The sequence below is a fragment of the Rhinopithecus bieti genome, unplaced genomic scaffold, assembly GCF_001698545.2.
Source record: "Rhinopithecus bieti isolate Rb0 unplaced genomic scaffold, ASM169854v2 scaffold_7673, whole genome shotgun sequence".
NCBI lineage: Eukaryota > Metazoa > Chordata > Mammalia > Primates > Cercopithecidae > Rhinopithecus > Rhinopithecus bieti.
This window is the reverse complement of record NW_016806375.1, coordinates 5,379,489-5,406,868: the sequence shown is the minus strand read 5'-3', so window position 1 is coordinate 5,406,868 and position 27,380 is coordinate 5,379,489. Positions and strand designations below refer to the sequence as shown.

Genomic DNA, 27,380 nt, shown 5'->3' with positions numbered 1-27,380 from the left:
CCTGCTTCTGACCCTTGCTCCTGTCTCTTCCTTAGCATGAGGCCTCTGCCTGGAGCAGGAGGTGCCCCCCGCCCTTTTTTATTTTTGAAATGGAGTTTCGCTCAGGCTAGAGCGCAATGGCGCCATCTCGGCTCGCTGCAATCTCCACCTCCTGGGTTCAAGCGATTTCCTGCCTCAGCCTCTGGAGTTGCTGGGATTACAGGCATGTGCCACACATCTGGCTAATTTTGTATTTTTAGGAGAGACGGGGTTTCACTGTGTTAGCCAGGATGGTCTCAATCTCCAGACCTTGTGATCCGCCCTCCTCAGCCTCCCAAAGTGCTGGGATTACAGGCAGGGGCCACTGCGCCCAGCCGCCCTCCCCCTTTGTTGTGTTGGGGTACCTGATGGGGGCATGAGGACCCTCTGGCTGAAGTCCTGCCTTGCTGGGTCCCATGGTGCACCTCTCTGCAGTGCAGGCTTTCCCAGGAGGCTGAAGCTCAGCTAGAGAAGCCGGGTCAGCAGCCCTGGGGCCGGTCGCCTGCAGGAAGCCTTTCTCCTGGGCTGCAGACCTGGCTTGGGAATGGTGTGGAAAGTAGGACTGCAGAGGGGTCATGAACAGGGGCTCTGGGGTGGGCTGGGAGGGGCATCCTAGCTCCACCTCTGCCCAGCTGTGTGACCTCAAGCAGTTACTTACCCTCTCTGAACCTCCATTTCCTTGTCTGTAAAGTGCTCATAGCAGTGACACCTCTTTCAGGGTGTTAGGATTGAGCGTGCTGGAGCAGGGAAGGCTCCTGGCACAGTCCCAGATGTTTGCAGGCACTTAATGTTGGCCACCAGTGAGGGAGGTTATGATATGTGTTTGAATATGCTGCTTTGTTCCTTTTGAGTGTTTGTGATCTGAGCCTAAGAAAAAAATAGTTCTGGATGGATTTGACTCTGGCATAGGCAGATTTGGGGATAGGGTGGGCAGAGAGCCCCGTTTTGGGAAGCTTTGTGGCTATTGCATAACATTCTGTGTGAGGGACCTGACAACCTTGGTGTGCGTGAAGAGCCTCAGTGGGACTGTCAGGACTGTCCTGTCCTTGGGACAGGAGGGTGGCAGGTGACCTGCTGTGTTTCCCACATGGCCCCGCCCCCAGGCTGTCTGGTATGTTTGCTCGGTAAGCCCTTTTTTTCAGAGCTGGTACAAAGGTAAACTCGCAACTCAAGCCCTGTTGGAAGAAGGACAGATTCTCAACAAGTGAGATCTAAGTTCCTGAGGTTTTCTGTTGGGCCTTCCCTGCCAGGTAACCCAGAACAGATTCACAAGTTGAGAACCACGGAGTGAAACAGTAGTGCTTAATGCTTTGTTTCCTTGTTGATTGATGGGTATCTGTGGGTTACTTCCAAGAAAGATCACTAGAGGCTGCTTGTGATACTAAAACACATATAAAATGGATGAAAACAAACACAGAAAACTATTCAAAGGGAATGGAGAATGGGATGTGCAGGGCATCTGGCAAGTGTTAGCTGTCTTAGGTGATCACAAAGGGCCTGTGGAGATGGGGGATGAGGGGCCCAGGCTCTGTAGCCCAGCAACTGTGTGCTGAAGTTCCCATTCGCCCTCTTATTAGCTCTGGGGGCTGTAGCAAGTGACTAGCCTCTCTGGGCCTCAGTTTCTTATCCGTATAATGGGGGGAATCTAGGTCATGGTGCTGTGGTAAGGTTGAAATAATGGCACGTAACACAGACATGGCGTGTCTCATAAATGGAAGTTAATGTTATTAATGCATTTAGCTTGGAGATGCTGCGTAGCAGATTCGCAGAGGGGAAGGTAATTGGCAAGGGCACAAGGCTCTTGAGCACCTGCTGTGGGTAGGAGACGGCTTGTGCCTTGCAAAGCTTTCAGTGAAGTTGGGAGCCCCGCTTTCTAGTTGCAAGGACAACTGATACCTGGTGTTGCATGGTGGGATGTGGAGCAGGGGAGCTCACCCAGGACTTTAGAAATCCAGAGCAGGTATGTTCACGTCCCTGCTGAGGCTGGCATTGGAGGAGGAGGGACAGGGTTTTCATGGACAAGAAAATGGACCAAGATAAATGAGGGTGGGGCACACCAGATGGCACAAGGCCAGGAGGTCGTTTCCTCTCTCTGGGTCTCAGTGTCCCCAGGGGCTTACTGCAGGGCAGACTGTGCTCTCTGTGGCCCTGTGACTCTGAGCCAGACCTCCAACAGTCTCTTTCCTGGTGGTGGTGGTCCTGGACTCTGGGGTGACAGGCGGCAGCTTGGCCCCTGGCCAGGCAGCACTGTGGGGGTGATGGGGGATGGGGCATGCAGCAAATTCTAGCAGAGGAAGAGATTTGCTTCTGGTCTCCGCCTCCCAGGGGTGTAATCACGCTGGAGAAACTCCCGCACAGCTGGGAAGCAAATGTGGAGGATTTTCCTTGCTGGGCTGGATGTGGTGGGTGTGGCAGGCTGTGGTAGGGTGGCTAGTGGAGCTAGGAAGCTGTGGGGTGTGGCTGGGTGGGGGATGATGATGTGACTGTGCTGGGGGTGTGACGGGCTAGAAGGTGCTGGATCAGCTATGGGCAGTGGCCCTGGGTGCATGTGGGGCTACCTGTTCCCGGGCCTGCAGCCACTGCTTTGCCCTCCCCTGCTCAAGTCCCTGCCCAAGCCCAGGTACCCATTCACATCCTTCTGAGACTGCTGGCAGAGCTCTTTCTACACTGACCTCCTCTCATCCCCCACCCCCTGTGCATGTGGCTCAGATGTCTATGATGATGCCATTTGAGCCTGTCGTGTGCATGAGTGTGGTGTGTGTGTTGAGGGAGTGGGGAGAGGTGTGTGGTCCACAGAGGGCATTGTCAAGAGTGACCTAGGCTGGAAATAAAATGTGGGCTGGGTGAGCATTAAGGGCCGTGGGCATCTTTCCCCATTCACTGCAGCCATGTCGTACCAGAGACATGAAACCTTGGGTTCCAGATACCTCTAGAAACCCTTAAGGGAAGGTCATGGTCGCCAATGCATTTTCAGTGCCTAGTGGCATGCTTGGCACCTAGTGGTGCTCAATAAATACAGGATGAGGAAACAGGTCCTTTGCTTATTCCGCACTCCCAGAGAGATCTCAGACCTCCTTCCTGGATCCCATTCTCTTGCTCCTTCCCTCTGGCGTCAGCCTGGCCTCCCTTCCTCTCTCTTTCTCAATTGACTACTAATTTGATATGTGGCCTTGGGCCAGTTCCTTCCTGAGCTTCACTTTCCAAATCTGTTACTGAGTAATCATTTTATTAGCTTATATTACCCTGTGCCAGGCACTGAGCTCAGTGTTTTACATACCTCATCTCTCTTTGTCTTGGCAGCCACCCTGCAAGATAGATAAGTAGTGTAAACCCCATTTTAGAGTTAGTGAAACTGAGGTTCAGAGAGGTTGAGAGATTTGCTCCAAGGCCATGAGGCTGGTAAATAATGGAGCCAACATTCAAGCCCCAGCTGGGTGCAGTGACTCGTACCTGTAATCCCAGCACTTTGGGAAGCCAAGGCAGGAGGATTGCTTGAGATCAGGAGTTCAAGACCAGCCTAGGCAACATAGGGATACCTTGTCTGTATTAAAAAATTAGCTGGGCATGGTGGCGCAAGCCTGTAGTCCTAGCTGCTTGGGAGGCTGAGGTAGGAGGATCACTTGAGCATGGGAAGTCAAGGCTGCAGTAAGTGTGATGTGCCCCTGCACTCCAGCCTGGGCAACAGAGAAAGACACTGTCTCAAAAAATGAAAATATGCTGGGCACAGTGGCTCATGTCTATAATCCCAGCACTTTGGGAGGCCGAGGCAGGTGGATCACTTGAGGTCAGGAGTTCGAGACCAGCCTGGGCAACTTGGCAAAACCCCGTCTCTGCTAAAAATACAAAAATTAGCTGGGCGTGGTGGTGGACGCCTGTAATCCCAGCTACTCAGGAGGCTGTGGTTCAAAAATCACTCAAAGCTTGAACCCAGTAGGAGGCGGCTAGAGTGAGTCTGGGCAACAGAGCAAGACTCTTAAAAAAAGAAAGAGAAGATTCAAAGATTCAAGCTCAGGCAGGCTAGCTCCAGTCTGGGCCTTTAACTGTTATGCTAGCCGTCGTCACTAGAGTGAAATAGAAGGGTTTGTAGGCCGGGCGCGGTGGCTCAAGCCTGTAATCCCAGCACTTTGGGAGGCCGAGGCGGGCGGATCACGAGGTCAGGAGATCGAGACCATCCTGGCTAACACGGTGAAACCCCGTCTCTACTAAAAAATATAAAAAACTAGCCGGGCGACGTGGCGGGCGCCTGTGGTCCCAGCTACTCGGGAGGCTGAGGCAGGAGAATGGCGTAAACCCAGGAGGCGGAGCTTGCAGTGAGCTGAGATCCGGCCACTGCACTCCAGCCTGGGCGGCAGAGCGAGACTCCGTCTCAAAAAAAAAAAAAAAAAAAAAGAAGGGTGTGCACAGTAGGCACTGTGTACATGTGAGTTGGGTTACTGGGCACAATTCACCGTGAAAGGCATGGCTTGCTCTTTCTCCATACCTGCTCTTACGGAGCTCTTGGGCTCATTCCTGGAGCCCACGCATTCATCACAGGCCCAGGCTGGACCCCCTTCCCTGGTCCCAGTCTCTGGACAGCTTGCTCCTGTAAGAAGGCCCTTGTACCTCTGCCCCTCTTCTCTTATGGGTCCAGGGGAGTGTTTTCAGGTGGGGATGTTAGATAGAGTGACTTCAACTCCAGAGCAGTGGCCACGGTTACCGTGGTATTTCCCGAAAGTGCAGCGTTGCCATGGCATCTCCATGACGACCAGAGCATCTCATTCATTATCCTCAGCACCTTGGCAGGGAAAGCTGGGGCTAGGGCTAGGGGAGTGCAGTGGGAGCCTGGCTGAGGACTGTGGGCCACTGGCCTTTGTGGCTGAGGTTCCCGTCATGCCCTTGCCTACCCCAAGCCAAGGTTCCTCTGAAGGCTGTGGAGTTATCTCCCCCACCCATGGGGTCTGGGTTCACATTTCAGCTCTGCCACTGACTAGATGTGGGGCAAGTGACTTAACCTCTCTGAGCCTTATTTTACTCAACTGTAAATGTGGATAACAATATTAGTTGTAAGGATTACATGAAATGAGGTATAAAAAGGGCTGGCTGGACGTGGTGGCTCACGCCTGTAATCCTGGCACTTTGGGAAGCTGACGTGGGTGGATCATCTGAGGTCAGGAGTTCAAGACCAGCCTGGCCAACATGGCAAAACCCTGTATCTACAAAAATACAAAAATTAACCGGGCATGATGGTGGGTGCCTGTAATCGCAGCTACTCGGGAGGCTGAGGTGAGAGAATTGCTTGAACCTGGGAGGTAGAGGTTGTAGTGAGCCAAGATCGTGCCATTGCACTCCAGCCTGGGTGACAGAGTGAGACTCCGTCTCAAAAAAAAAAAAAAAGTGCTTAGTACAGTGCCAGGCTCATAGTATGTGCTGAAGGTATGGCGGCAGTATTCATAATGATGATAATTATAACGTTGTTGGTGTTACTTTTATTGAGGAAACCCTTGGGTTTCATGGAGGAATGAAAGACCAAACTCAAAGTCAGGAAGGAAACCCATTTGAGTCAAGATTTGGTGGTTTCCATGTGACTGTGGCCAGTCACTTCACCTTGAAGTCTTTGTCTTCTTATCTGTAAATTGGAAATAATAACAGCTGCTCATTCATTCATATCCTGAGTATTCAATAAGGACCTGACCCTGGGAAAAGCAGGAGCTTCCACAATGAATCAGAGTTGGTTCCTGCCCTTGAGTGGCACCCAGGCATGGGGGGAGGAAGAAGAAAGGACATGTTTTGTGCTGAGGGCTCTGTGCCGGGTGCCGGTGAGGGCCTGTGCAGAGGTCAGTAAGCCCTGGTCTTGCCCCACAGATCTGCAGGCTACAGGTAGAGCCATGTGTAGGAATGCCCCCAGTTTACTCTGCACAGACCACATGCTCAGGTACACCCAGGGCCTGGGCAGGAAGCCAAATGAAGGGAAGAGGTTGGCTGTGAGACTGTACATAGAGATGCTGATGGTGTTAACTGCAGGATACACGGCCCATTTGAGGCTGGCTCTCTAAGTGCCTCAGCTGATGGTGGCGGGTGAGGATGTGTGCCCAGTGTCACCAGAACTTGCCCTCTTTAGAGAAAAGTTGGAAGTTCTGACTTTTATGTAAAATCTCCTGATTTAACAATGTTGCTAACAAATCCCAAATTAAAGAAAAATACTGTGCAAGCCAAAGAGCACAGTCTGCATTTTTTTGGGCTCCACGGTCCTGGTTTTCAGCCTCTGCACCGTGGAGTGGGGATGAGGCGGGAGCCTGAGGAATGAGACTTAGGAGTGGGAGAGGGGGCAGTGGTTGGAGATTACTTCAGAGGGGTCATGACTTTGGAACTGGGATCTTGAAAGATGAGTAAGTGTCCCAAGGGGTCGGGGGAGGCATTCCAGGCAATGGGAGTTTCATCAGCAAAAGCCTCGATGCTTGCCCGAGATTGGTGACTGTCTGGGTGAGGCTGGAATTTAGGGGAAACTGCTGGTGATGTCTGTGAGGCCCAGCAGGCCCACGGTGGTGGGGGTCATTGAGGCCCCAGCTGTCCTTGAGGCCTTGGTGGCTCCAGGGGGATTAGGAGCCCCTCAGTTATTTATCCTTTGAGCCTCGGGAGCTCTGGAGTGCAGGCGGGTGAGGAGGGCCTTGGATGGAGGGTGGCAGCCTCTGAGTGGGTTGCAGAGGGGCTGTGCTGGAATCCTCTTTGCCAGCAGGCTGAGTGGCCAGCACTTTGCTACAAAGCAACTGACTTCCCCCCGCCCACCCGCACCCCAGGGTATTTGGCCTTCTTTGAGAACAGGGGCTACCTTGCTCTCCCTCTGCCCTGCGTTTTGCCATGGCCTTATCTTTAGCTTCCTGGCTTCTATCCAGGCAGCCAGCCAGCTCCCAGTAAGGCCCACAGCCCCCAGAGATAGGGCTGCTTTTCAGGCATGCTGTGAGAGGAGGACAACGGCCCTGGCTGCCTGGCTCTCTGTGTAATAAGTGTGTCTGGTGCCTGCCTGCCTCAGCCCTTGCTCTCCCTCTGTGAAATGAGTTCCCCTCCCCTGCCTGAGTCCTAGGGCTGTCAGACTCTCAAGAGAGGGATGAGCTTGAAAGCACTTCGTGAGCTAAGCTGTGATCCGCATCGTGAGGGATTGTCATAAGTATGTTAAATAAGCAACAGGGGTGCGTGATAACAGCAGCTGTGTGCCGGGCATGGTTCTGAGCATCTTATGTATCGACTCATTTAATGTTCACAACCGTGGGAAGTAGGTAGAATTTCCATTTTACATGCTAGGAAACTGAGGCACTGAGAAGTTAAATAACTTGCCCAAGATTACACAGCTACTAGGTGGTGGAGCTTAGTTTTGAACTGAAGCCACTTGGCTCCAGTCTGCACGTGTAACCAGTAGGGTCCATTAGTCTAGGACTTTAGGTCTGTGGATGGGTGACAGGGAGGCTCTGAACTCCTTGAAATTATTATGATATATATTTTTTTGAGACGAAGTCTTGCTCTATTGCACAGGCTGGAGTACAGTGGTGCGACCTTGCCTTACTGTAGCCTCTGCCTCCCGGGTTCAAGTGATTCTTTTGCCTCAGCCTCCCGAGTAGCTGGGATTACAGATGCCTGCCACCATGCCTAGCTAATTTTTATATTTTTAGTGGAGATGGCGTTTCACCATGTTGGGCAGGCTGGTCTTGAACTCCTAACCTGAACCTGAAGTGATCTGCCCACTTCAGCCTCCCAAAGTGCTGGGATGACAGGCGAGAGCCACCACACTATTATGACATTTTCTAGCATATGTGTATGTGTTTGTATATATATATATGTGTGTGTGTGTGTGTATGACTTTATTGTTTAGATTTTTAGTTTTACATTCACAGCAAAATTGAAAGTAAGGTACAGAGATTTCCCATATGCCCTCTTCCCCTGTACACACACACAACTTCCCCTATTATCAACATCCCCCCCCCAAATTGGTTTTTTTTTTTTTTTTTTTTTTTTTGAGATAGTGTCTTGCTGTGTCGCTCAGGCTGGAATGCAGTGGCACAATTATGGCCACTGTAGTCTTGACCTCATGGGCCCGAGTGATCCTCCTGCCTCAGCCTCCTGAGTAGCTGGGTCTACAGGCACATTCTCTGACACCTGGCTCATTTTTTTTTTTGTAGAGATAGGGATTTTGCTATATTGCCCAGGCTGGTCTTAAACTCCTAGCCTCAAGTGATCCTCCTGCCTCCACCTCCCAGGGTCAGGGGACTACAGGTGTGAGCCACTGTGCCCAATCCAGAGTGGTAAATTTGTTACAACAGATGACCCTGCATTGACACATCATTATCACCCAGAGTCCATAGTTTACTTTCAGGTTCAGCCCTGGTGGTATGCATTCTGTGGGTTTGGACAAATGTATAATGACATGTATCCACCATCGTCGTCTCATACACATAGTTTCACTGCCAAAAAAATTCTCTTTGCTCCGCTGATTCATACTCTCAACGCCCAACCTCTGGCAACTATGTGCATTTTTTAATGTGCATATTTTTTATGTCTGAAAAATGTCAGATTCCCACAGGGGTTCGTGGCTCCCACATTCCTGAGACTCTGAGCTGCATAATTCACACTCTGAAAGGTTGTTAATCTGATAGAGGGTCACTGACCACTGCACTCAGACCTGCGAGGAGTGGCTGGTGGCTGCTCTCCCCCGCTTCCGTGGGGTTGGGTGGCCAACGTGGGCGGGGCACCATCAGGGCATCCCCACCTCCTCTCCACTGTGCTTCTGTCCTGGCCCTAGGCCAAGGGGTGGGGCTGGGCTGCTGCCGCAGGCTGCCCTTATCAGTGGTAAATGGGACACCTGGGTACCCTGAGTATAAACAGGACCAGTCACCCCAGCCTTCCTGGCTCTGCCCAGGACACCTGCTCCTTCTTGCCCTGCTCTCAGCTAGAATTGCAGGGAGTCACTGGAAAGCTCCACACATGCTCTTATCTCCAAGCTGTGGTATGTGCCATTTCCTCTGTCTACCCCTCCCCAACCCTTACTTCTTATTCTGGTCAGCTTAGGTATCCTTCCTCCAGGAAGCCTTCCCTGCCAGAAGAGTTAAGGACCCCTGAGTTCTTCCAAATACCCCTCCCATCCCCATCTGTCACAATTATCCCACTGCATTGCAGATGCCCATTTTCTTGGCTGCCTCTGGTTCCTCAGGGTACTGGCACTGAAATGTGGAATATCAGAGGTGAAGGAGACCCCAGAGATCACCTGTCCCAACCCCCTTCTAACATGCAGGAAGCCCAGAGGGGGTCACACAGTGCATCATGGCAGAGCTGAGACCAGACCTGTTGTCCTAGTCACCTCCTCATTTCACAAACAAAAAACGGAAATAAAAATCACCCAGAGATAATCACTGTTAATGTTTCTTTTCTTTTCTTTTTTTGCATTTAGCACCAGTTTCTAGCCTATGCACAAAAATGTTTAACAAAATTGTGACCACACGTACAAACTGTTTTATAGATGTTTTTGACTTTGACAATATATATGGTAATTATATTTCTATGTCAGTACATGTCCTTCTTCAACATATTGTAAATGGCTGCCTAGGATTTCATCGTGATGCTTGTATTATAATTTCCTTTTTTTTTTTTAGATGGGGTCTCGCTCTGTCGCCCAGGCTGGAGTGCAGTGATGTAATCTCGGCTCACTGCACCCTCCGCCTCCCAGGTTCAAGTGATTCCCCTGCCTCAGCCTCCTGAGTAGCTGGGACTACAGGTGTCTGTCACCATGCCCGACTAATTTTTGTAGTTTTAGTAGAGATGAGGTTTCACCATTTGCCCAGGCTGGTCTTGAACTCCTGACCTCAAGTGATCCGCCTACCTCGGCCTCCCAAAATTCTGGGATTACAGGCATGAGCCACCACGCCCGACCCTTGTCTTATAATTCCTAAATACAATCTCCCATTGTTTGGGATTTGCTGTTATAAGCAGCACTAGGATTTGTGTTCTTGTGCAGACATCTTTACACACTTGTGCAGTAATACCTCTAGGATAAATTCCTGGAAGTGCAGCTGTTGGGTCTGAGGCATGCTGTACCCATGCTGAGCACATCGTGTGGTCTTGGGACTGGAAGGCATTTCAAAGATCTTTACCCCCTAGGGTGGGCTCAAGCCTTGAAGTGCCCCCAGCCTCTTTAGCCCTGGCTCTTACACCTTCCATCTAGACCTGGGCAACTCTCCTGCTAGCTTTGAGCCGCTGTGACTGATAGAAAGTTGCTCCTTGGGGACCAGGTGTGGTGGCTCATGCCTATAATCCCAGCAGTTTGGTAGGCCAAGGCAGGCTAATCACCTGAGGTCAGGAGTTCGAGACCAGCCTGATCAACATGAAGAAACCCCATCTCTACTAAAAATACAAAATTAGCTGAGCGAGATGGTGCATGCTTGTAATCCCAGCTACTCAGGAGGCTGTGGCAGGAGAATCACTTGAACCCAGGAGGTGGAGGCTGTGGCAAGCTGAGATCACACCATTGTCCAGTCTGGGCAACAAGAGTGAACTCTGCCTGAAAAAAAAAAAAAGAAAAGAAAGTTGCTCCTTAGGTTGCTGGGAAATCTCACTTTTTGTGACTTCATTACTATTTAAGGGAGACTGGAAGGCTGTGTTTGGGGTTGCTGTTTGGGATGAGAGAATTGGGGCCTTTGTGTCGTGTATGTGGGTCTTCATTAACTCTTTCCAGTGAGATGAGTCCAGGAGGCATGGCCTGGGTGCGGGGGGTTCAGGCTGAGGGGGAGGCTGGAACCTAGAGTTTTGGCTGCCTGGGTGGACAGAAAGTCCGGGGCAGGGGAGGCCTCCCCTCTGCATCCTGTGGCAGTATAGCGATCCTCAGGAAGGCTGTTTGGTCACCTGTTGTCCTAGGCTGTTGTGTGCACCTGTGGGTACGTACCCCGAGGATGAGAGAGGCCTGGTTACATGAGGGGCAAATATGACAGCTGCGATGTTTCTTGTGTCAAGCTCCTCAGACACATCTGCTTAACACTCAGCTACAGCCATGAGCTGCGGGGGTGCTGGTGTTACAGATGAGCTCACTGATGCTCGGACGGTGTAATGGTCACCTGGGGCCTTCTCACACAGATAAGTCACACATGCCCCACAGCCCGCTAATGAATCCCGGCTTGGCTTCGTTCTGAGCCTTCATTCCTCAGATGGAGACTCAGTCTTTCCATCTATCAGATGGGGCTGCTGGGCTCATTCAAAGAGAGCAACGGGTTAGGAAGGGAATGGAATATGGTGAGGATGTGGTATTCAGTCGTGATTTAGAATTCTACCTCTAGTTCCCAGGCTGTGCAAATGTTTATCATCTCTCCCCATCCTTCCTGCTCTTGGATTTTCCTTGGCCTAGTCTTGGACTCTGATAATGATCAAAAATAGCAACTCCCATTTGTGGATACCATATGCTAGGTACTGCTCTAAGTCATTTACAAACATTGTTGGACTTAATCCTCCAGCCCCTCGTGAGATGGGTTCATATTATTTATTGTCTGCCCCATTTTACAAGTGGGGAAACTGGGGCTCAGAGATATTAAAGAGCTTGCTGCAAATCATGCAACCTTGGTTCAGCAGCCGTACTTGCACTTGGGCACTCTTAGGTCAGCTCCCGTGTGTCCACAGTTAGCTGAACCCTGAAGCCCACACTCTGACGTGACGCTCCTGTTCTCTGCACTCTCCACAGCCTTAGTCCTGTGGGCCTCACGGATTGAGCGGCATGCGGCACCCCCAGGCCTGCCCAGTGTCCTCTGGCCTGCTGCCCTGCACCCCCAGAAGGCCCTGACGCCCTGGGGCACTTCTGCTCTGCACAGGACCACGCGGGGGTTTGCCATGGTGACATAAAGGGGCGCGGAGGAAGGAAGGAGCGTGACCAGCCTGTGGACTGCGCCCCTGGCTGGGAGGAAGGACCGAGGGCCCAGATCCTCCACTCCCAGTGCCCCACAAGGGCCTTGCTTCCTAAGTCTCTGTGAATTTGTTGGTCAGTGGACGATTCCCGTGTCTCCTCCTGTGTGGGGCCTTGGGGTAGCCAGGGCAGGCCGGGCCTCCGGTGGCCAAGGTCTCGGAGGCCAGGATGCCTGCCCTGGCATGCCTCCGGAGGCTGTGTCGGCACGTGTCCCCGCAGGCTGTCCTTTTCCTGCTGTTCGTCTTCTGCCTGTTTAGTGTTTTCATCTCGGCCTACTACCTATATGGCTGGAAGCGAGGCCTGGAGCCCTCGGCGGATGCCCCCGAGCCTGACTGCGGGGACCCGCCGCCCGTGGCCCCCAGTCGCCTGCTGCCGCTCAAGCCTGTGCAGGCAGCCACCCCTTCCCGCACGGACCCGTTGGTGCTGGTCTTTGTGGAGAGCCTCTACTCGCAACTAGGCCAGGAGGTGGTGGCCATCCTGGAGTCCAGCCGCTTCAAATACCGCACAGAGATTGCGCCGGGCAAGGGTGACATGCCCACGCTCACTGACAAGGGCCGTGGCCGCTTCGCCCTCATCATCTATGAGAACATCCTCAAGTATGTCAACCTGGACGCCTGGAACCGGGAGCTGCTGGACAAGTACTGTGTGGCCTACGGCGTGGGCATCATTGGCTTCTTCAAGGTACACAAGAAGCAGGGTCCTTGAGCAGTTCAGAGTCCCCTCTCCAGACTCACAGCTCAGTGCCTGACTTCTCATCTGTGAAGTGGGTGTAATGGTAGCACCCACCTCCCGGGGTTGTTGGGAGGGTTAAATGAGTGAGTATATGTAAAGCACTGGGAGCATGTGGTGCCCACTGCCTGGCAAGTGCTTTGTAAGTATTAGGGGAGCGTGCCAGGGGGATCATCTGCTGTGCATGGGGTCCAGCACATAGCAGGTGCTTGTGTAAAGGAGGCCACAGGGATAAGTGTGAAGTCAGAGGGGCATGCTCTGCTAGGTGCCCCAAAACCTGTCAAGGCAATCTCCCCTAGGGAGGGCGTGTGCACCCATATTTCAGATGAGCAAACCAAGGCTCTGGGGGTTAAGTTACTTATGTAAGGTTATGAAGCCTGTAAGTGGAGAAGCCGAGATTTGAACCTAGACGTGGATAGTTTGGGCTCTCTATCCCATGCTCTTTCCTCTTGGTGGTGGTGGAGTATGGCGTTAATGTACCTCCTGACCCAGAGCCATTTTGCATGAGGAGAAAGAGAAGAATGAAATCCTGCTGGGCAGATGGGGAGCTGCTCTGGGCTTTATGGGGCTCCCAGAATGACCACTGGGATTGGGGTCCTTGTAGAAAGGGTGTCACAGAGAATCTGTCCTTGGGGTGGGGAGGTTGGGAATGGCGGGGGATCCAGAGGCTGTGGTCAGAGAAGTCTGACCTGCAAGATGAAAACAGACACTAGCTCGGACTCTAGTTGGATGCTTTGGAGGTGGCAGGGAATTTGTTCCTTCATTCAACAAATATTTACTGAGCACTCACAGTGTTTGTGGTCCTGTGCTAGCGGTGATCGAAGTAGTCAAAGTCCCTGCTGTCATGGAGCTGGCATTTCAGTGCTGTGGGAGTGGGTGGGTGACAGGCAGTGAGCAAATAAACACAGGATGGGGCAGGTGTGATCAGTACAAAAAGCAACAAAGCAGGGAAAGGACACAGAGGGCAGTGGGGGTGGGAGCTTGACATTATTTTGGGAAAGTCGTCTTTGATAAAGTGACCTGAAATAAGTGAAGGGAGGAGCCGTGTGGCTTTCTGTGCAAAGAGCCTTCCAGGAAGAAGGGACAGTAAGTGCACAAGTCCTAAAGCAGCCTCTTGCTTGGTGTGAGCCAGGAGAGGAGAAGCGGGAGAGGAGGAGCAGGAGATGGGTCAGAAGGGGCCTGTGTCTGCTGCTGGGTGCCCGTTTGTGCCAGGCCTTCCTGGTGCGCTTGTGCACTGGGCCCTGTCTCCTGCAGGGTTTCTCATGGCATGTTCTTTCACACACTAATACAGCAGGAAGCTCTGCCACTGAAAGGTATTGTGAGCCAAGAATTTGAAGGCCCTTAGAAGTCCTGCAGTAGAGCAACCAGTGAGATTTGTTCTCAACTGGCTTGATCACAAAACACTTTCTTTTACAGAGTGCCCTCAGGGGAACGCTGGCCTGATTTATGGCTTTACAATGACATCAAGTCAGATTATCTTCATTGTCTGTTATTCTCTTTTCTCTTGGACTCTGTACCCTTTCCTGCCATGAACTTCATTAAGTTCTATTCAGAGTCCCAGGCCTGAAAAGCATCAGGACTGCTGGTGTTTGAGTGCTCACTCAGTGACATGCACCATCTACATGCGTCATGCAGATTCACACACTTCACACCAAGGCAGGTGGTTAGCAGCCTGATTTAAGACAGGAGGAAACTGAGGCAAAGAGGATAAGCAGTGTGTCCAGGCTTATGCCTCTGATGAGTATAGTTCTGGTATTTGAACTCAAGCAGCCTGGCCCGAGAGGCCTTAGTCTTAGCCACGATGTGATGAGTCCAGGAGCATCACATGCCATTTATTCAGGAAAAGTGGCATCAGAGGTCACACCCAGTGCACAGAGCTCCCACTGTTTCTGGGGACCAGGCAGTGGGCTGTGGTCATTGGGCATAATTGGTACAATGGAGCTGGGTGCTGTCTGGCCCCAATTCCTTGCTCTGCGGAAGGTGAACAGGAGACCCAGGGAGGGGTGGGGACACATTCAGAGTCTCACTGTGGGGCCAGTGGTAATTCCAGGACTTGGTGCTCTTCCTACCCTGTTGCCTAGGACAAGACTATGATTGGTTTTGAGCAGAGGCTTGTGATTTTCTGCTCAAATGCATGCCCCCTGGTGGTCAAGGTACATCTTTCCACTCTTTCCGCAAGACCAGCTTCCCCGCTGTGTGCTGAACTTGCCAAGTGGGGAGTGTTTGTGGGCTCCAGGGATCTGGAGACTCATTTTCCAGTTCCCACTGATGCTGGATTCCCAGGGCAGTGTGAGAGCAGGGACTTAAAAGTCCAGACAGGTTCAGATCTCTCTGTCACTTAGAAACAGAGTGACTTTGGGTAAAAATGCTCAACTCATCTGCAAAGCAGGGCCAATTACAGCTCCTGCCTCACTGGTCTGTGTTGAAAACAAGATGGTGGGTGGGAGCACTGAGCCCATTGTCTGGTACCGGAGCCACTCAATAGATGGCAGATATCATGCTTTGTTATCTCCAGGTTCAGCATACAGCGGTGGTAGAGCTCTGTCTGTCTTGTGGTCCTGACCAATGTGTGCCCCTGTGAGATCTTGGAGGGTGGGAATAGGGTCACCCTCATCTGGATCCCTACTTCCTGACACTGTCATGCCTCATCCTTGAAATTCCAGGTGACCTGGAGCTAAACACACCCTGGCAGGGGTCTGGCAAGGACTACCTGACCTCTTTCACTGAGCACTTATTGTGTCCCAGTCACTGAGCTCAGTGCTTTGCAGGCATTTCATGTCTAATTCTCACAGCTATTCTGTGAAGTAGGCACTTTATTTTCAGATAAGGACCTGAGGTTCAAAAAGTTAAATGGTTTGTCCAGAATGACATAGCTACAGGTTGAGTGTCTCTTGTCTGAAATACTGGGGACCAGAAGGGTCTCAGATTTTGGAATGCTTGCATTCTACTTACCAGTTGAGCATCCCTAATCTGAAAATCTGAAATCCAGAATGCTGCAATAAGCATTTCCTTTGAGCATGACCTTTGGGGGTCACACTGGTGCTCAAAAAGTTTTGGATTTTGGAGCATTTTGGATTTTCAGATTAGGGATGCTCAACCTGTGGTAAGTCATAGAGCCAAGATCTGACAGTCAAGCTTGTTGTTTCTAACTCAGCCACAGGAGATAATATAAGAGCAAATGGACTGACAGGGAGCCTGTGGCTCAGAGAGGAGATGTGGGATTCCCAAGGTCCCCCAGGTAATGGTGAGGTCTGTGCTTGGCCTCCACCTCGGTATTCCCTAATCAGGGCTCCTCCTCCCTCTGCCTGGCGGACCCCATTGGAAGATTTGGTGTCTCCGGAGTGGGTACTCAGTGGTGAGGAGCAAGAGGGATTTCCAGTGCTGTGGGGTGAGGCCTGCAGTGAGGCCAGCCTCTCGGTGCTGAGGCCCTCCATTCCCTTCTTGGCTGGTTCATTTCATTGCCAATGGATAGGCCATCAGTGACTTGGCTTTCTGCCTTCCTGGATGGCTGGGCAGCTGACTGAGCCGCCAGCACCTGGCAGTCAGCTCAGGGTCGGGACTTTGAAATGGGATCCCTCAGCACCCGTGGTCCAGTGTGGCATCCTAGGCCTCAGCAGGCGACGGACAAGGCCTGAAATGTCTCAGGGCCCTCCCGCTTTTGTCCCCACGCAGCCCAAGTAGTTCTCATCCTTGGTCAGGGCTGTCTTAGGAGTCGTGAGCAGCCTGGAGCTGGGGAGGTAGCTGAGGATTGGGCTGTGCGCTAGGCCTCAGCACCCGAGGCTGGCTCAAGACAGGGTGGGGAGGTACCCTTGATGTTTGGAGAATCACATGCAGGCTACTTAATGTGGTTTATGAGGCCAGGGCCCTGCAGAGCCTTTTTGGGAATTAGAGGAGATGAGTGAAAGGCACTCTTCTGGACAAGTGCAGCTCTGCAACGGGCACAGGCTCAGCCGAGACTTTACCCCGCCCCCACCACTCACCTGCACGCCCCTGTGAGTGCCCTCTGAGTAGCTCTCCTTGGGGCCCCACACGTGACCCCATCTCCCCCTCCAAACTCATTTTGCTTTGCCCTGCCCCACTCACTCTCCATGCAGCAGCCACATGGATCTTTTTAAAATGCAAATTGAAACCTGTCATCTTTTGATGGAGTCTTTGAGGGCTTCCTGCTGCTGCTTCAAGCCTCCAGCACCCTGCAGGTCTGGCTCCAGCTGACCTAACTGCCTCAGCTCCTCCTTTCCCTCTTGTTCACTCTGCTGCCTTCTTGCTATTCCTTGGTCACGTTAAGGCCTGTCCTACCTCAGGGCCTTTTCACTTGCTATTCTTGGCCTCTACCTTTCCCTTTGTTTGTGCTTATTTGTTCTTTAAATGTTAGCTCAAAAGTCCCTTTCTCCAGGAGACTTCCTGAGCCCCAGTGGTCTACTGTTCCACAAATATGAACCTCCTCTGTGTAGCATGTGCCACACTGAAGTTTTATATTTATTCCTGTGATTTTGGTGAATGTCTCTCTTCCCTCCTTGATTTTAAGTTTCATGAGAGCAGGGGCCAAGTCTTTGTTTTTCTCACTGTATCACTGGCACTTAAAACAGTGCCTGACACAGTGAATAGTTGTAGAATGAACAGATGAAACCTGTATTGAGCATCTGTCATATGCCAGGTACTGGAGAGCTGGCTGTTCCTCTTTTATTCCTTTTTAAAATCCAGTTCTGCAGTAAATTGTGTGTGTTCCTGCTGGGTATCAGGCTGGGCACCAGGGATCCAAAGGTGAAACATCATAGCCCCTGAACTTAAGGGGTTGCAGGCTGGTGGGAGATAGAATGCTGAAAATATAATATTGCAGCTGAGGTGAGAAATGCTCCAGCTGAGGCTTTAACATCGTCTCAGGGAGGCCAGTGCAGAGAAGAGGATATATGCATTGGGTTTGAAGTATGAGCAGGAGTTTGTCAGGCCAGGAAGACAGAATGGAATTGGCACAGGAACAAGGACAGATTGTACCATATTCAGGGGCAGGTAGCTGAGAGGGTGAGGAAGGAACAGGGGCTGTGAGCCTAGGGAAGATGGGACTGGGGCACACTGACTTCAGACTTCCAGGGAGCTGGGCAGCCGCATGCCTTGAGAGAAGGGAGGCAGAGACTTCACCACTGATGGCAATGACCAGGCAGGCACCATGGTGAGGGAGTGGCCTCTGGAGTGCTAGGAGCATATGGGGCACCCCCAGCAGAAACCTCCTCTTTGAGCGTCTGCATTAGCATCCACGTAAGATGTCTCCTGAAGAAAAGGTTGCGTGGCCAGAGCCAGTTTGGAAATCCCAGGCAACCACACCTGGTGGTTAGGTGTGTGAGTGCTAGGGCTCGACCTCTTGGCAGTGATTCATAGCTCCTGCCAACCACTGTGCTACTGAGGGCAGCGTGCCCCTCCAAGCCTCGGTTTCCACACCTGTGAAGTGGGATACACAGGCTGATATGAGGACTGAATGAGCAGTTTCTGATCATGCCACAGGCCCTATTCTGAGCACTTTGCTGGTATTGATACTGATCATCCTCTACCATCCCTGGAGTTATTTTCTGTTCTTAGCCACATTTTACAGCAGAAACTGAGGCACAGAGAGGTGATATAACTTGCCCAAAGTCAGGCAGTCTAGCAGGATTCATGTTCTCAACTGCTAGATTTTCTTCTGTGTGGTTTAGCCTCTCTAGGCCCCATCTCCTATGTGTAAAATGGGTATGAGAGCAGTGTCTCCATCATGGGGTCATTGGAGGATTAACAGCATTCCTGTCTGCAAAGTGCACAGCACCAAGTGCCTGACTTTGGTAAGTGAGTCCTGTGTGTTTGTGAGTATATTATTGTGCAGGGTGGAGCGCAGGGCCAGGGTGGTGAGCCCTCCATGAATGTTGGTGAATATTGATACCACTGTTATGGTCCACATGTGAGAGTCTGTGTCCTTTAGGGTTCTGGATGTGACAGTTCTATTCCCCCTCCTGCCCCCCATTGACTGCAGGCCAATGAGAACAGCCTGCTGAGCGCGCAGCTCAAGGGCTTCCCCCTGTTCCTGCACTCAAACCTGGGCCTGAAGGACTGCAGCATCAACCCCAAGTCCCCGCTGCTCTACGTGACGCGACCTAGTGAGGTGGAGAAGGGTGTGCTCCCCGGTGAGGACTGGACGGTGTTCCAGTCAAACCACTCCACCTATGAGCCGGTGCTGCTGGCCAAGACGCGCTCATCCGAATCCATTCCACACCTGGGCGCGGACGCCGGCCTGCACGCTGCACTGCACGCCACTGTGGTCCAGGACCTGGGCCTGCATGATGGCATCCGCGTGTGCTGTTTGTGTTTGGCAACAACCTGAACTTCTGGCTGCACAAGCTCGTCTTCGTGGACGCTGTGGCCTTCCTCACAGGGAAGCGCCTCTCCCTGCCATTGGACCGCTACATCCTGGTGGACATTGATGACATCTTTGTGGGCAAGGAGGGCACACGCATGAAGGTGGAGGACGTGAAGGTATGACCGGGGATGCCAGCCTGGGCAAGGCAGGCAGGGCCTGGCAAGCTTCAGCCTTCAGGTGCCCCATCGCAGATGTGCCCCATCTGTGTCTCACCTGTGCTGAGAGTTACTTAAAAGACAGTCCCACCCTGCTTCCTATCCTGCCAGTTGGTTTTTATTAATTGTCTTATTAGAAGCAAGTATCAGTTAAAACTTGATTGAAGCATTGGCCAGGCATGGTGACTCACACCTGTAATCCCAGCACTTTGGGAGCCTGAGGTGGGCGGATCACTTGAGGTCAGGAGTTTGAGACCAGCCTGACCAACATGGCGAAACCCCATCTCTACTAAAAATACAAAAAAAATTAGCCAGGTGTGGTGGCATACGCCTGTCATCCTGGCTACTTAGGAGGCTGAGGCAGGAGAATTGCTTGAACCCGGGAGGTGGAGGTTGCAGTGAGCCGAGACTGTGCCACTGCACTCCAGCCTGGGTGACAGAGCGAGACTGTATCAAAAAAATTTAAAAAAAAAATAAACCTTTATTGTATTGGAATACTGAATATAGAGGAATTTTGCATCTGGAGTGCGGAGTTTAAGTTTGTATAATATCTGTGGAAGAAGACATCCAGACAAAGATGGGAGCTATACAGTGCTGTTTATCCGCCTTTAATTTAAATATGATTTTAACTCTTAAAATGTTTATGTTAATGTCAGAGCGCCTACAAAACTCTTAAAATAAGGATGAGAGCTTGAATCATGCATGAGGCAGATTTTAACTGAGGTGTAAGTAGACAGTAGAATGCATGTGTTTAATTCAAAAAAGGTTTGCTGGCTGGGTGTGGTGGCTTGTGCTTATAATCCCAGCACTTTGAGAGGCCCAGGCAGGAGGATTGCTTGAGCCCAGGAGTTTGAGACTAGCTTGAGCAACATAGGGAGACCTTGTCTCTACAAAAAATAAAACATTAGCTGGGTGTGGTGGTAGTAGTCCTGTAGCCCTAGCTATCTGGGAGGCTGAGGCAGGAGGATTGGTTGTGCTTGGGAGGTTGACACTGCAGTGAACCATGATTGTGTATGGCATTCCAGCCTGGGTCATAGAGCAAGACCCTGTCTCAAAAAAAAAAAAAAAAAAAAAAGTGTTTACTAAGCAAAACTATGTAAAAGCACTTTGCAGACCACAAGATTTTACACACATGTGAACTGTCATTGTGACAAAGAGCCTACAAATTAAGACCATTAAACAATCTTTAAAATGCAGTTTTCATCTACTCACTATTTTACTTAAACTTATTTGCAAAGGAGATGGCATCCTAGTGTAAATAGGAAATCCGGATCAGTTGCCATAAATAGAGGGCAACCATAACAATAAATCCAGTGAAAACAAAACAGGGGGATTAAATTCTAGAGACATTCTGCTGTCTGCTGACAGCCTGTCCTCTCTTATAGGAGATTAGCAAGTGTTAGAAACATATTAACACCAAACCCAGGCTTGTCTTTGATGTTAGCAGGAGGCTTTAAAAAGAGACTTGTAAGAGGAATACTTTTCTGAGTAATTTCAAAATCTCTGGTAAGGGTTGGCCTTGGGGCCTGGAAGGAAGTTCCTGGTGGCATTCATCCCCCTGCCTTGGTCAGGAGTGAACTCTGCTTTTCCTTACACCTCTAGAGAAGAGCAGAATGGATGGCGTTTGGGAGCAGGCACTGTCTGGGGAGTTAAGACCTAATTTGAGTCAAGTCCTAATTTGACCCTAATGGACTTGGTGACTTGGGCAGGTCCCCTCTCATGCCTGAGCCTCAGCAATAAAATGATGAGATGGGGTGAATGGGAGGTTTTCAGGCTGTTTCCTGGTACCCCAGGGGTCTCCCATAGGTGCCTGGATAGGGGGATGTTTCAGTGCCAGGTTCAGCCCTCCAGGCTCTGCCTCAGTGGCACCAGCAGTGCTGCTTTGGGTTGCTTTTATGCGTTGTGTTTCCTCCTGAGATTCCATTCTCTTAAAGGCTCTCCTGTTTAAAGAACATTTTAGCCTTCCTGTCTAAGTCTTCATGCAGTGCCACCACCTGCCTCTGGCAAGGTAGATTGCTTTGCGTTCTACTTGAGGTGTTCTTCCAGTGGCCCAAGCTCGTTTTCTCCTGCAAGAACCTGGGTTCTTGCTGCCTGTCCAGTGGGTTCTGGAGAGACTGTGGTCCAGGGTCAGGTTGAGCCTGAGGAGATCAGGCTTCTGGGCTCACTGTCTTCCTATAAGCCCTGAATAGCTCTCTCTCATTTATTTTCCCTATTCTAATTTTTTTTTTTTTTTTTTTTTTGAGTTAGAGTCTCACTCTGCTACCCAGGCTGGAGTGCAGTGTCGGGATCACAGCTCACTCAAGCGATGCTGAGCACAAGCAATCCTCCCACCTCAGCCTCCTGAGTAGCTGGGATTACAGGCACATGCCACCATACCCAGCTAGTTTTTTGTAGAGGGCAGGTTTCACCATGTTGCCCAGGCCGATCTGGAACTCCCAGAGTCAAGCGCTGCGCCCACCTCGGCCTCCCAAAGTGCTGGGTTTATAAGCATGAGCTATTGCACCTGGCTCTATTTTTTCTATTTTTAAGGTGAGAGGAATGATAGCAGTCTGAAGCCATTTCTATAGAACAATAGAAATAGAAAAATAAAATACAAATCAAAAATACAAATAGGGGCACCATCTTTCACGCACTCAGCTCAGTTCAGATTGCAAAGTGCTTCTCCAGCCATAATCCTACTTGCCTTAAACATTTTTGTGAGTCAGAAAGGGCAGAGTTTTTTTTTGTTGTTTTTTGGTTTTTTTTCTTTAATCCCAAGCACAGCCTACAACAGAGCCCTTCTTTCAGAGACATGAATGTCGCCTCATTAGCTTGTACAGTACTGGCTGTACAGCACAATTTAAATAATACCAATAGCAGCTGCCTATTCAGGGTTTGGTGAGTCCCTGTGCTTAGCCCTTTCTAGGCATTGCTTCATTGGGTCCTTATAGCAGCCCTGTGAGGTGGGTATTGTTCTGAGTCCCATTTTACAGAGGTAGGCACTGAGGCTCAGGGACCTGAGGTAACCTGCCTAAGGCCACACAGCTGGAGCATGCATGTCCACCAGGCAGTGCACGGCCCTGGCAAGATGCTGGTGGTGGCTGCATTGCCTGGGGAGGGCCAGGACTTTTAGTTTGTAAAGTGCTCTGATAGCTGGCTCTTACAGGTTTCTTTTTTCTTTTCCTTTTCTTTCTTTCTTTTTTTTTTTGAGGCGGAGTTTCGCTCTTGTTGCCCAGACTGGAGTGCAGTGGCACAATCTTCGTTCACTGCAACCTCTGCCTCCTGGGTTCAAGCAATTCTTCTGCCTCAGCCTCCCGAGTAGCTGGGATTACAGGTGCCTGCCACCATGCCTGGCTAATTTTGTATTTTTAGTAGAGACGGTGTTTCACCATGTTGGTCAGGCTGGTTTTGAACTCCTGACCTCAGGTGATCTGCCCGCCTCGGCCTCCCAGAGCACTGGGATTACAGGCATGAGCCACCATGCCCGGCAGCTCTTACAGGTTTCTGAGCCGCTTTGTGGCTCATGCGTCCTAACCCCAGAGTACACCTGTATGTTTGTTTCATAAGTGTCAGTGTCCCTTCATTGGCTTGCAAAGTACTGGGTACGTGGCGCATGGGAGGACTGCATTGCTGGGTGCACAGTGTCCCATCCTTGGAAAGGTCATGGCCCTTTTAATATCAGCTTTGCATTCCATCAGCAAGGAGAAATCCTCCACATTTGATAGATGAAGACACAGGCTCACAGCGGCGGTGACCACAGACATAGCATTGGCCACCATTTTTCGTCACTTACCAGATGTCAGGCAGTTTTACGTACAATATCTTTTTTAAAATTGTTTAATCTTTTTAGAGCAGGGTCTTATAGTTGGATCCATGTTGGATTCTAACTCCTGGGCTCAAGCGATCCTCCTACTTTAGCCTCCTGAATAGCTGGGATACATGCGGTTATCTTACTTGATTCTTCCAAGAACCTTATGAGGGAGATATTATCATCCCTGTTTTATATTTGACGAAACCGAGACCTAGAGGAGTGTGAAACCTTTTCAAGGACGCGTAGCAGAGCTGGGTGGGAGTCTAGGTTTTCCCTTGTCAGAGGCCTGGGGGAAGGCAGCGTAGGGCTGGCTTCAAGGGTATCTGTGATCTGTGCAGCCACACAGAGCCCCATGCTCAGAGGGAGCCCATTACCTGGTTTAATGCCTGCTGTTGCCTTCTTGACATTCTTTTTTTTTGTTGAGGCGGAATCTCGCTCTGTCACCCAGGCTGGAGTGCAGTAGTATGATCTTGGCTCACTGTAACCTCCACCTCCCGGGTTCAAGTGATTCTCCTGCCTCAGCTTCCCAAATAGCTGGGATTACAGGCTCGTGCCACCATGCCCGGCTAATTTTTGTATTTCTAGTAGAGACTGGGTTTCACCATGTTGGCGAGGCTGGTCTTGAACTCCTGACCTCAAGTGATCCACCCACCTTGGCCTCCCAAACTGCTAGAATTACAGGCATGAGCCACCACGCCGTCCTTGACATTCTTTATAATTTTTGAACAAGGGGCTTCCACATTTTTTTACTGCCTTCAGTGGGAGGAGCAGGGAGCTCCTGGCTTTCCCTCACTCCTTCCTTTCTCCCCTGCCTGTCCTAGGCTCTGTTTGACACACAGAACGAACTACGCGCACACATCCCGAACTTCACCTTCAACCTGGGCTACTCAGGGAAATTCTTCCACACAGGTAAGTGGACCTGCCCCTGCCCTCACTAGCAACTACCAGGATCCTCAGCACCCAAACCCTCAAAGCATCCATCCACGAGGGCAGCAGCTGGGCTTACTGGCCCACATTAGGGGCAGATGTGACCCCTTTGCCCCCCCTGGAGCCAACAGCCTACAAGAGCAGTCACAACCCAGGCAGAGGCCATCTGGGGACAATAGCAGTGGCAGCAACAGCAGCTGCTTGTCCCTCCCTGGCCTTTCGGGCTGTGCTGGCCTGGGTGGGGCATCTTCTCCCTCTTACCTCTCCCTCCTATCTTTCAAAATTGTGTGTATTATTTCTGCTTATGAAAGAAGCTGGTTGAATTTTAAGAACATTACAGAAACATGTAGCATAGAAAGTGAAGATGCCCTGTAATTGTATGCCCCACCTTAGATGACCAGTGTCCTGGGTTTATTTTAGAGTCCTAAGGGTTGAGGGTGAGGGCTCTAGGTTGCTTGGTGCACACTTTCCTTCCTCTTTGGGGCTCTCTCACTTACTGTTCTCTCCTCATCTGCTGTCCTTCAGGGACTGGGCGGGAAGGAACAGCCCCTGAGCTGGTCATCTGCAGTGACCGTTTCCTCTAGCTGCCTTCTGCCCAGGCCTCAGTGAGACAGCCTCTCTTGAATTCTAGGAAAACCATTTTAGTCAGTAATTCAGCAGATGGAGGGGTATATGCAACATAGCCCCAAAGCCAAATAGGAGTGATCCTGGGTGGTCTGCATTTTTTATATTCTTTTTAAAATTTTTTATTTATTTTTGGCCAGGCATGGTGGCTTAGCCTGTAATCCGAGCACTTTGGGAGGCTGAGGTGGGCATATTATTTGAGGTCAGGAGTTCAAGACTACCCTGGTCAACATGGCGAAACCCCATCTCTACTAAAAATACGAAAATTAGCCGGGCGTGGTGGCATGCACCTGTAGTACCAGCTACTCGGGAGGCTAAAGCAGGAGGATTGCTTGATCCCAGGAATGCAAGGCTGCATTGAGCTGTGATCGCACCACTGTACTCCTGCCTGGGTGACAGAGTAAGACTCTGTCTGAAAAAAAGAAAGAAATTATTTATTTTTAGAGACAGGACCTCCCTCTGTCACCTAGGCAGGAGTACAGTGGTGCAATCATAGCTCACTGTTGCCTTGAACTCCTGGGATCAAGCAGTCCTCCTGTCTTAGCCTCCCGAGTAGGTGGTACTACAGGTGCATGCCACTATGCCTAGCTATTAATATTTTAAAAATTTTTGTAGAGATGGGCCTCACACTATGTTGCCTAGGCTGGTCTCAAACTCCTAGGCTCAAACGATCCTCCCACCTTGGCCTTCCAAAGTGCTGGAGTTACAAGTGTGAGCCACGGCACCTGGTTGTTTTTTATGTTCGTAACCCTTAGCGTATCAGAGGTGGTTGTAGTAATACATCTGAGACAGAGGGTCAAACATCCTGCATATATACAAAGAGCTTCCATAGATCATTAGATGAAAGACAAGTGACCTGATTTGGATCATTGGAATAGAATCAGAGCAGGTATGTCAGAGGTAGAAGAAACCCTTGAGATTATTGACTCCAGACCCCGAATTGTGCAGATGGGCCCGAGGATCTAGAGAGGAGGTAGTTTTGGCCAAGGTCCCCCATTGAGTCAAGGGCACACTTTAGACTAGAACTCAGGGCTCTGGGCTGGGGCTCTGTCTGCTTCTGTGCTGTAGCCCAGATAACTCTTCCAGGCAGCTCCTGAGTGGACTGTGGCCATGTGCTCCCATCCCCAGGCACAGGCCCAAGTTAGAGGGCCTCATGGCCCAGTGGGCGGGGCTGAGCTGCCTGTGCTGCTGCAGGTACCGATGCTGAGGATGCTGGGGATGATCTGCTGCTGTCGTATGTCAAGGAGTTCTGGTGGTTCCCTCACATGTGGAGCCACATGCAGCCCCACCTTTTCCACAACCAGTCCGTATTGGCCGAGCAGATGGCCTTGAACAAGAAGTTCGCTGTCGTGAGTAAGATTCCCTACAGGGCAGAGCGGGGCGGGTTAAGGGCTGGGCTGGAGGTCCAGATTGCTGGCCTCTTGCTGCTTTTGCAGTCTGCTGTGATGGATTTTTACTAACACCTCTGGGCCAGGGCCCAGGGAGAGCTGCCTTTATAACCACTGTCTCCTTGAAGCCTCAGGAGAATAACCCCTTCACAGACAAGAAACCAAGACTCAGGGAGGTCACATCAGCTACTAAGAGGTCCAGATGGGACTTAAACTCAGGCCGTTTGTTTCCTGCGCCCAAGCTCTTATTAGAATGGGAGGCTCTGGAAAGCTGGAAGAGGTGCTCAATGAGGAGGGAACGAGCCCTGGGTGCTAGGTAGAATGAAGAGAAGGCAGGAAAGGCCCTCATCCTTGTCACTTACTACAGGGTACTTGAGTCTTTTGTGCTAGAGGCATGTGCACCGGACCGAGAGTCAGGAGACCTGGGTTCTAATCCCAGTTCTGCCAGTTGCCCACACTGAGGTTCTGGGCACATTCCTTGCCCTCCCAGGCCTCAGCTTCTCCATCTGTACCATGAAGGCTCAGACCAGCGACCCTGCTGACCTAGCCTCTGATTTCTCTCTCCCATTCTACAAAGGGGGAATAAGGCCCAAAGGGGAAGGACCCCTATGCTCATCCTGGCCTGGTCATCCTCTCCCTAGGAGCATGGCATTCCCACAGACATGGGGTATGCAGTGGCGCCCCACCACTCGGGCGTGTACCCTGTGCACGTGCAGCTGTATGAGGCTTGGAAGCAGGTGTGGAGCATCCGCGTGACCAGCACAGAGGAGTACCCCCATCTGAAGCCAGCCCGCTACCGCCGTGGCTTCATCCACAATGGCATCATGGTGAGTGGGCCCCTGGAAGCCCAGGAGGTGGCAGAATGGAGAGCACAGTCTGTCGGGTGTGTGCACACGCTGTCCTGGGAAGCACGGCTCTGGTTTGCTGGCTCAGGGGTTGCAGATCAGCTTCTGCTGCCTCCTCTGGCACCTGAGGCTCTCTGTCCCAGGGAAGTTGGGCTGCCACTCCGGCCCCTTTCATGAGCTCTTTCTTAGCTTTTGTGACAGAGGATCAAGGAATAGTGAGCATTCTCGAAAGAGGTTTCTGATGAGGACATGGGACAGGGCTCTGTTACAGTCTTTTTGCTGTTTAAAAATTTTTTTCTTGACTGAGCGTGGCAGCTCACACCTGTAATCCTAGCACTTTGGGAGACTAAGGCAGGCAGATTGCTTGAGCCCAGGAGTTTCACACCAGCCTGGGCAACATAGTGAAACCCCATCTCTACTAAAAAAAATACTAAAAAAAAATATACCTGGTGATTAGCCAGGTGTGGTGGTGCATGCCTGTAGTCCCAGCTACTTGCAGGGCTCAGGCAGGAGGATCACTTGAACCTAGGAGATCGAGGCTGCAGTGAGCCAAGATTGTGCCACTGCACTCCAGCCTAGGTGACAAAGTGAGACTGTCTCAAAAAAAAAAAAAAAAAAAT

General features: G+C 51.0%; 1 protein-coding gene across 1 annotated transcript in view; it reads left to right on the top strand.

The window, feature by feature from the left end:
* NDST1 (N-deacetylase and N-sulfotransferase 1) overlaps positions 1-27,380 on the top strand; it is a 50,472-nt gene that overhangs the window by 1,714 nt on the left and 21,378 nt on the right. The window contains 6 exon segments of the mRNA XM_017875768.1: positions 11,705-12,604; positions 18,648-18,960; positions 18,963-19,147; positions 23,798-23,885; positions 25,722-25,876; positions 26,557-26,742. Of these exon segments, the coding sequence (XP_017731257.1) occupies positions 12,092-12,604; positions 18,648-18,960; positions 18,963-19,147; positions 23,798-23,885; positions 25,722-25,876; positions 26,557-26,742 (1,440 nt within the window). The 5' untranslated portion in view covers positions 11,705-12,091.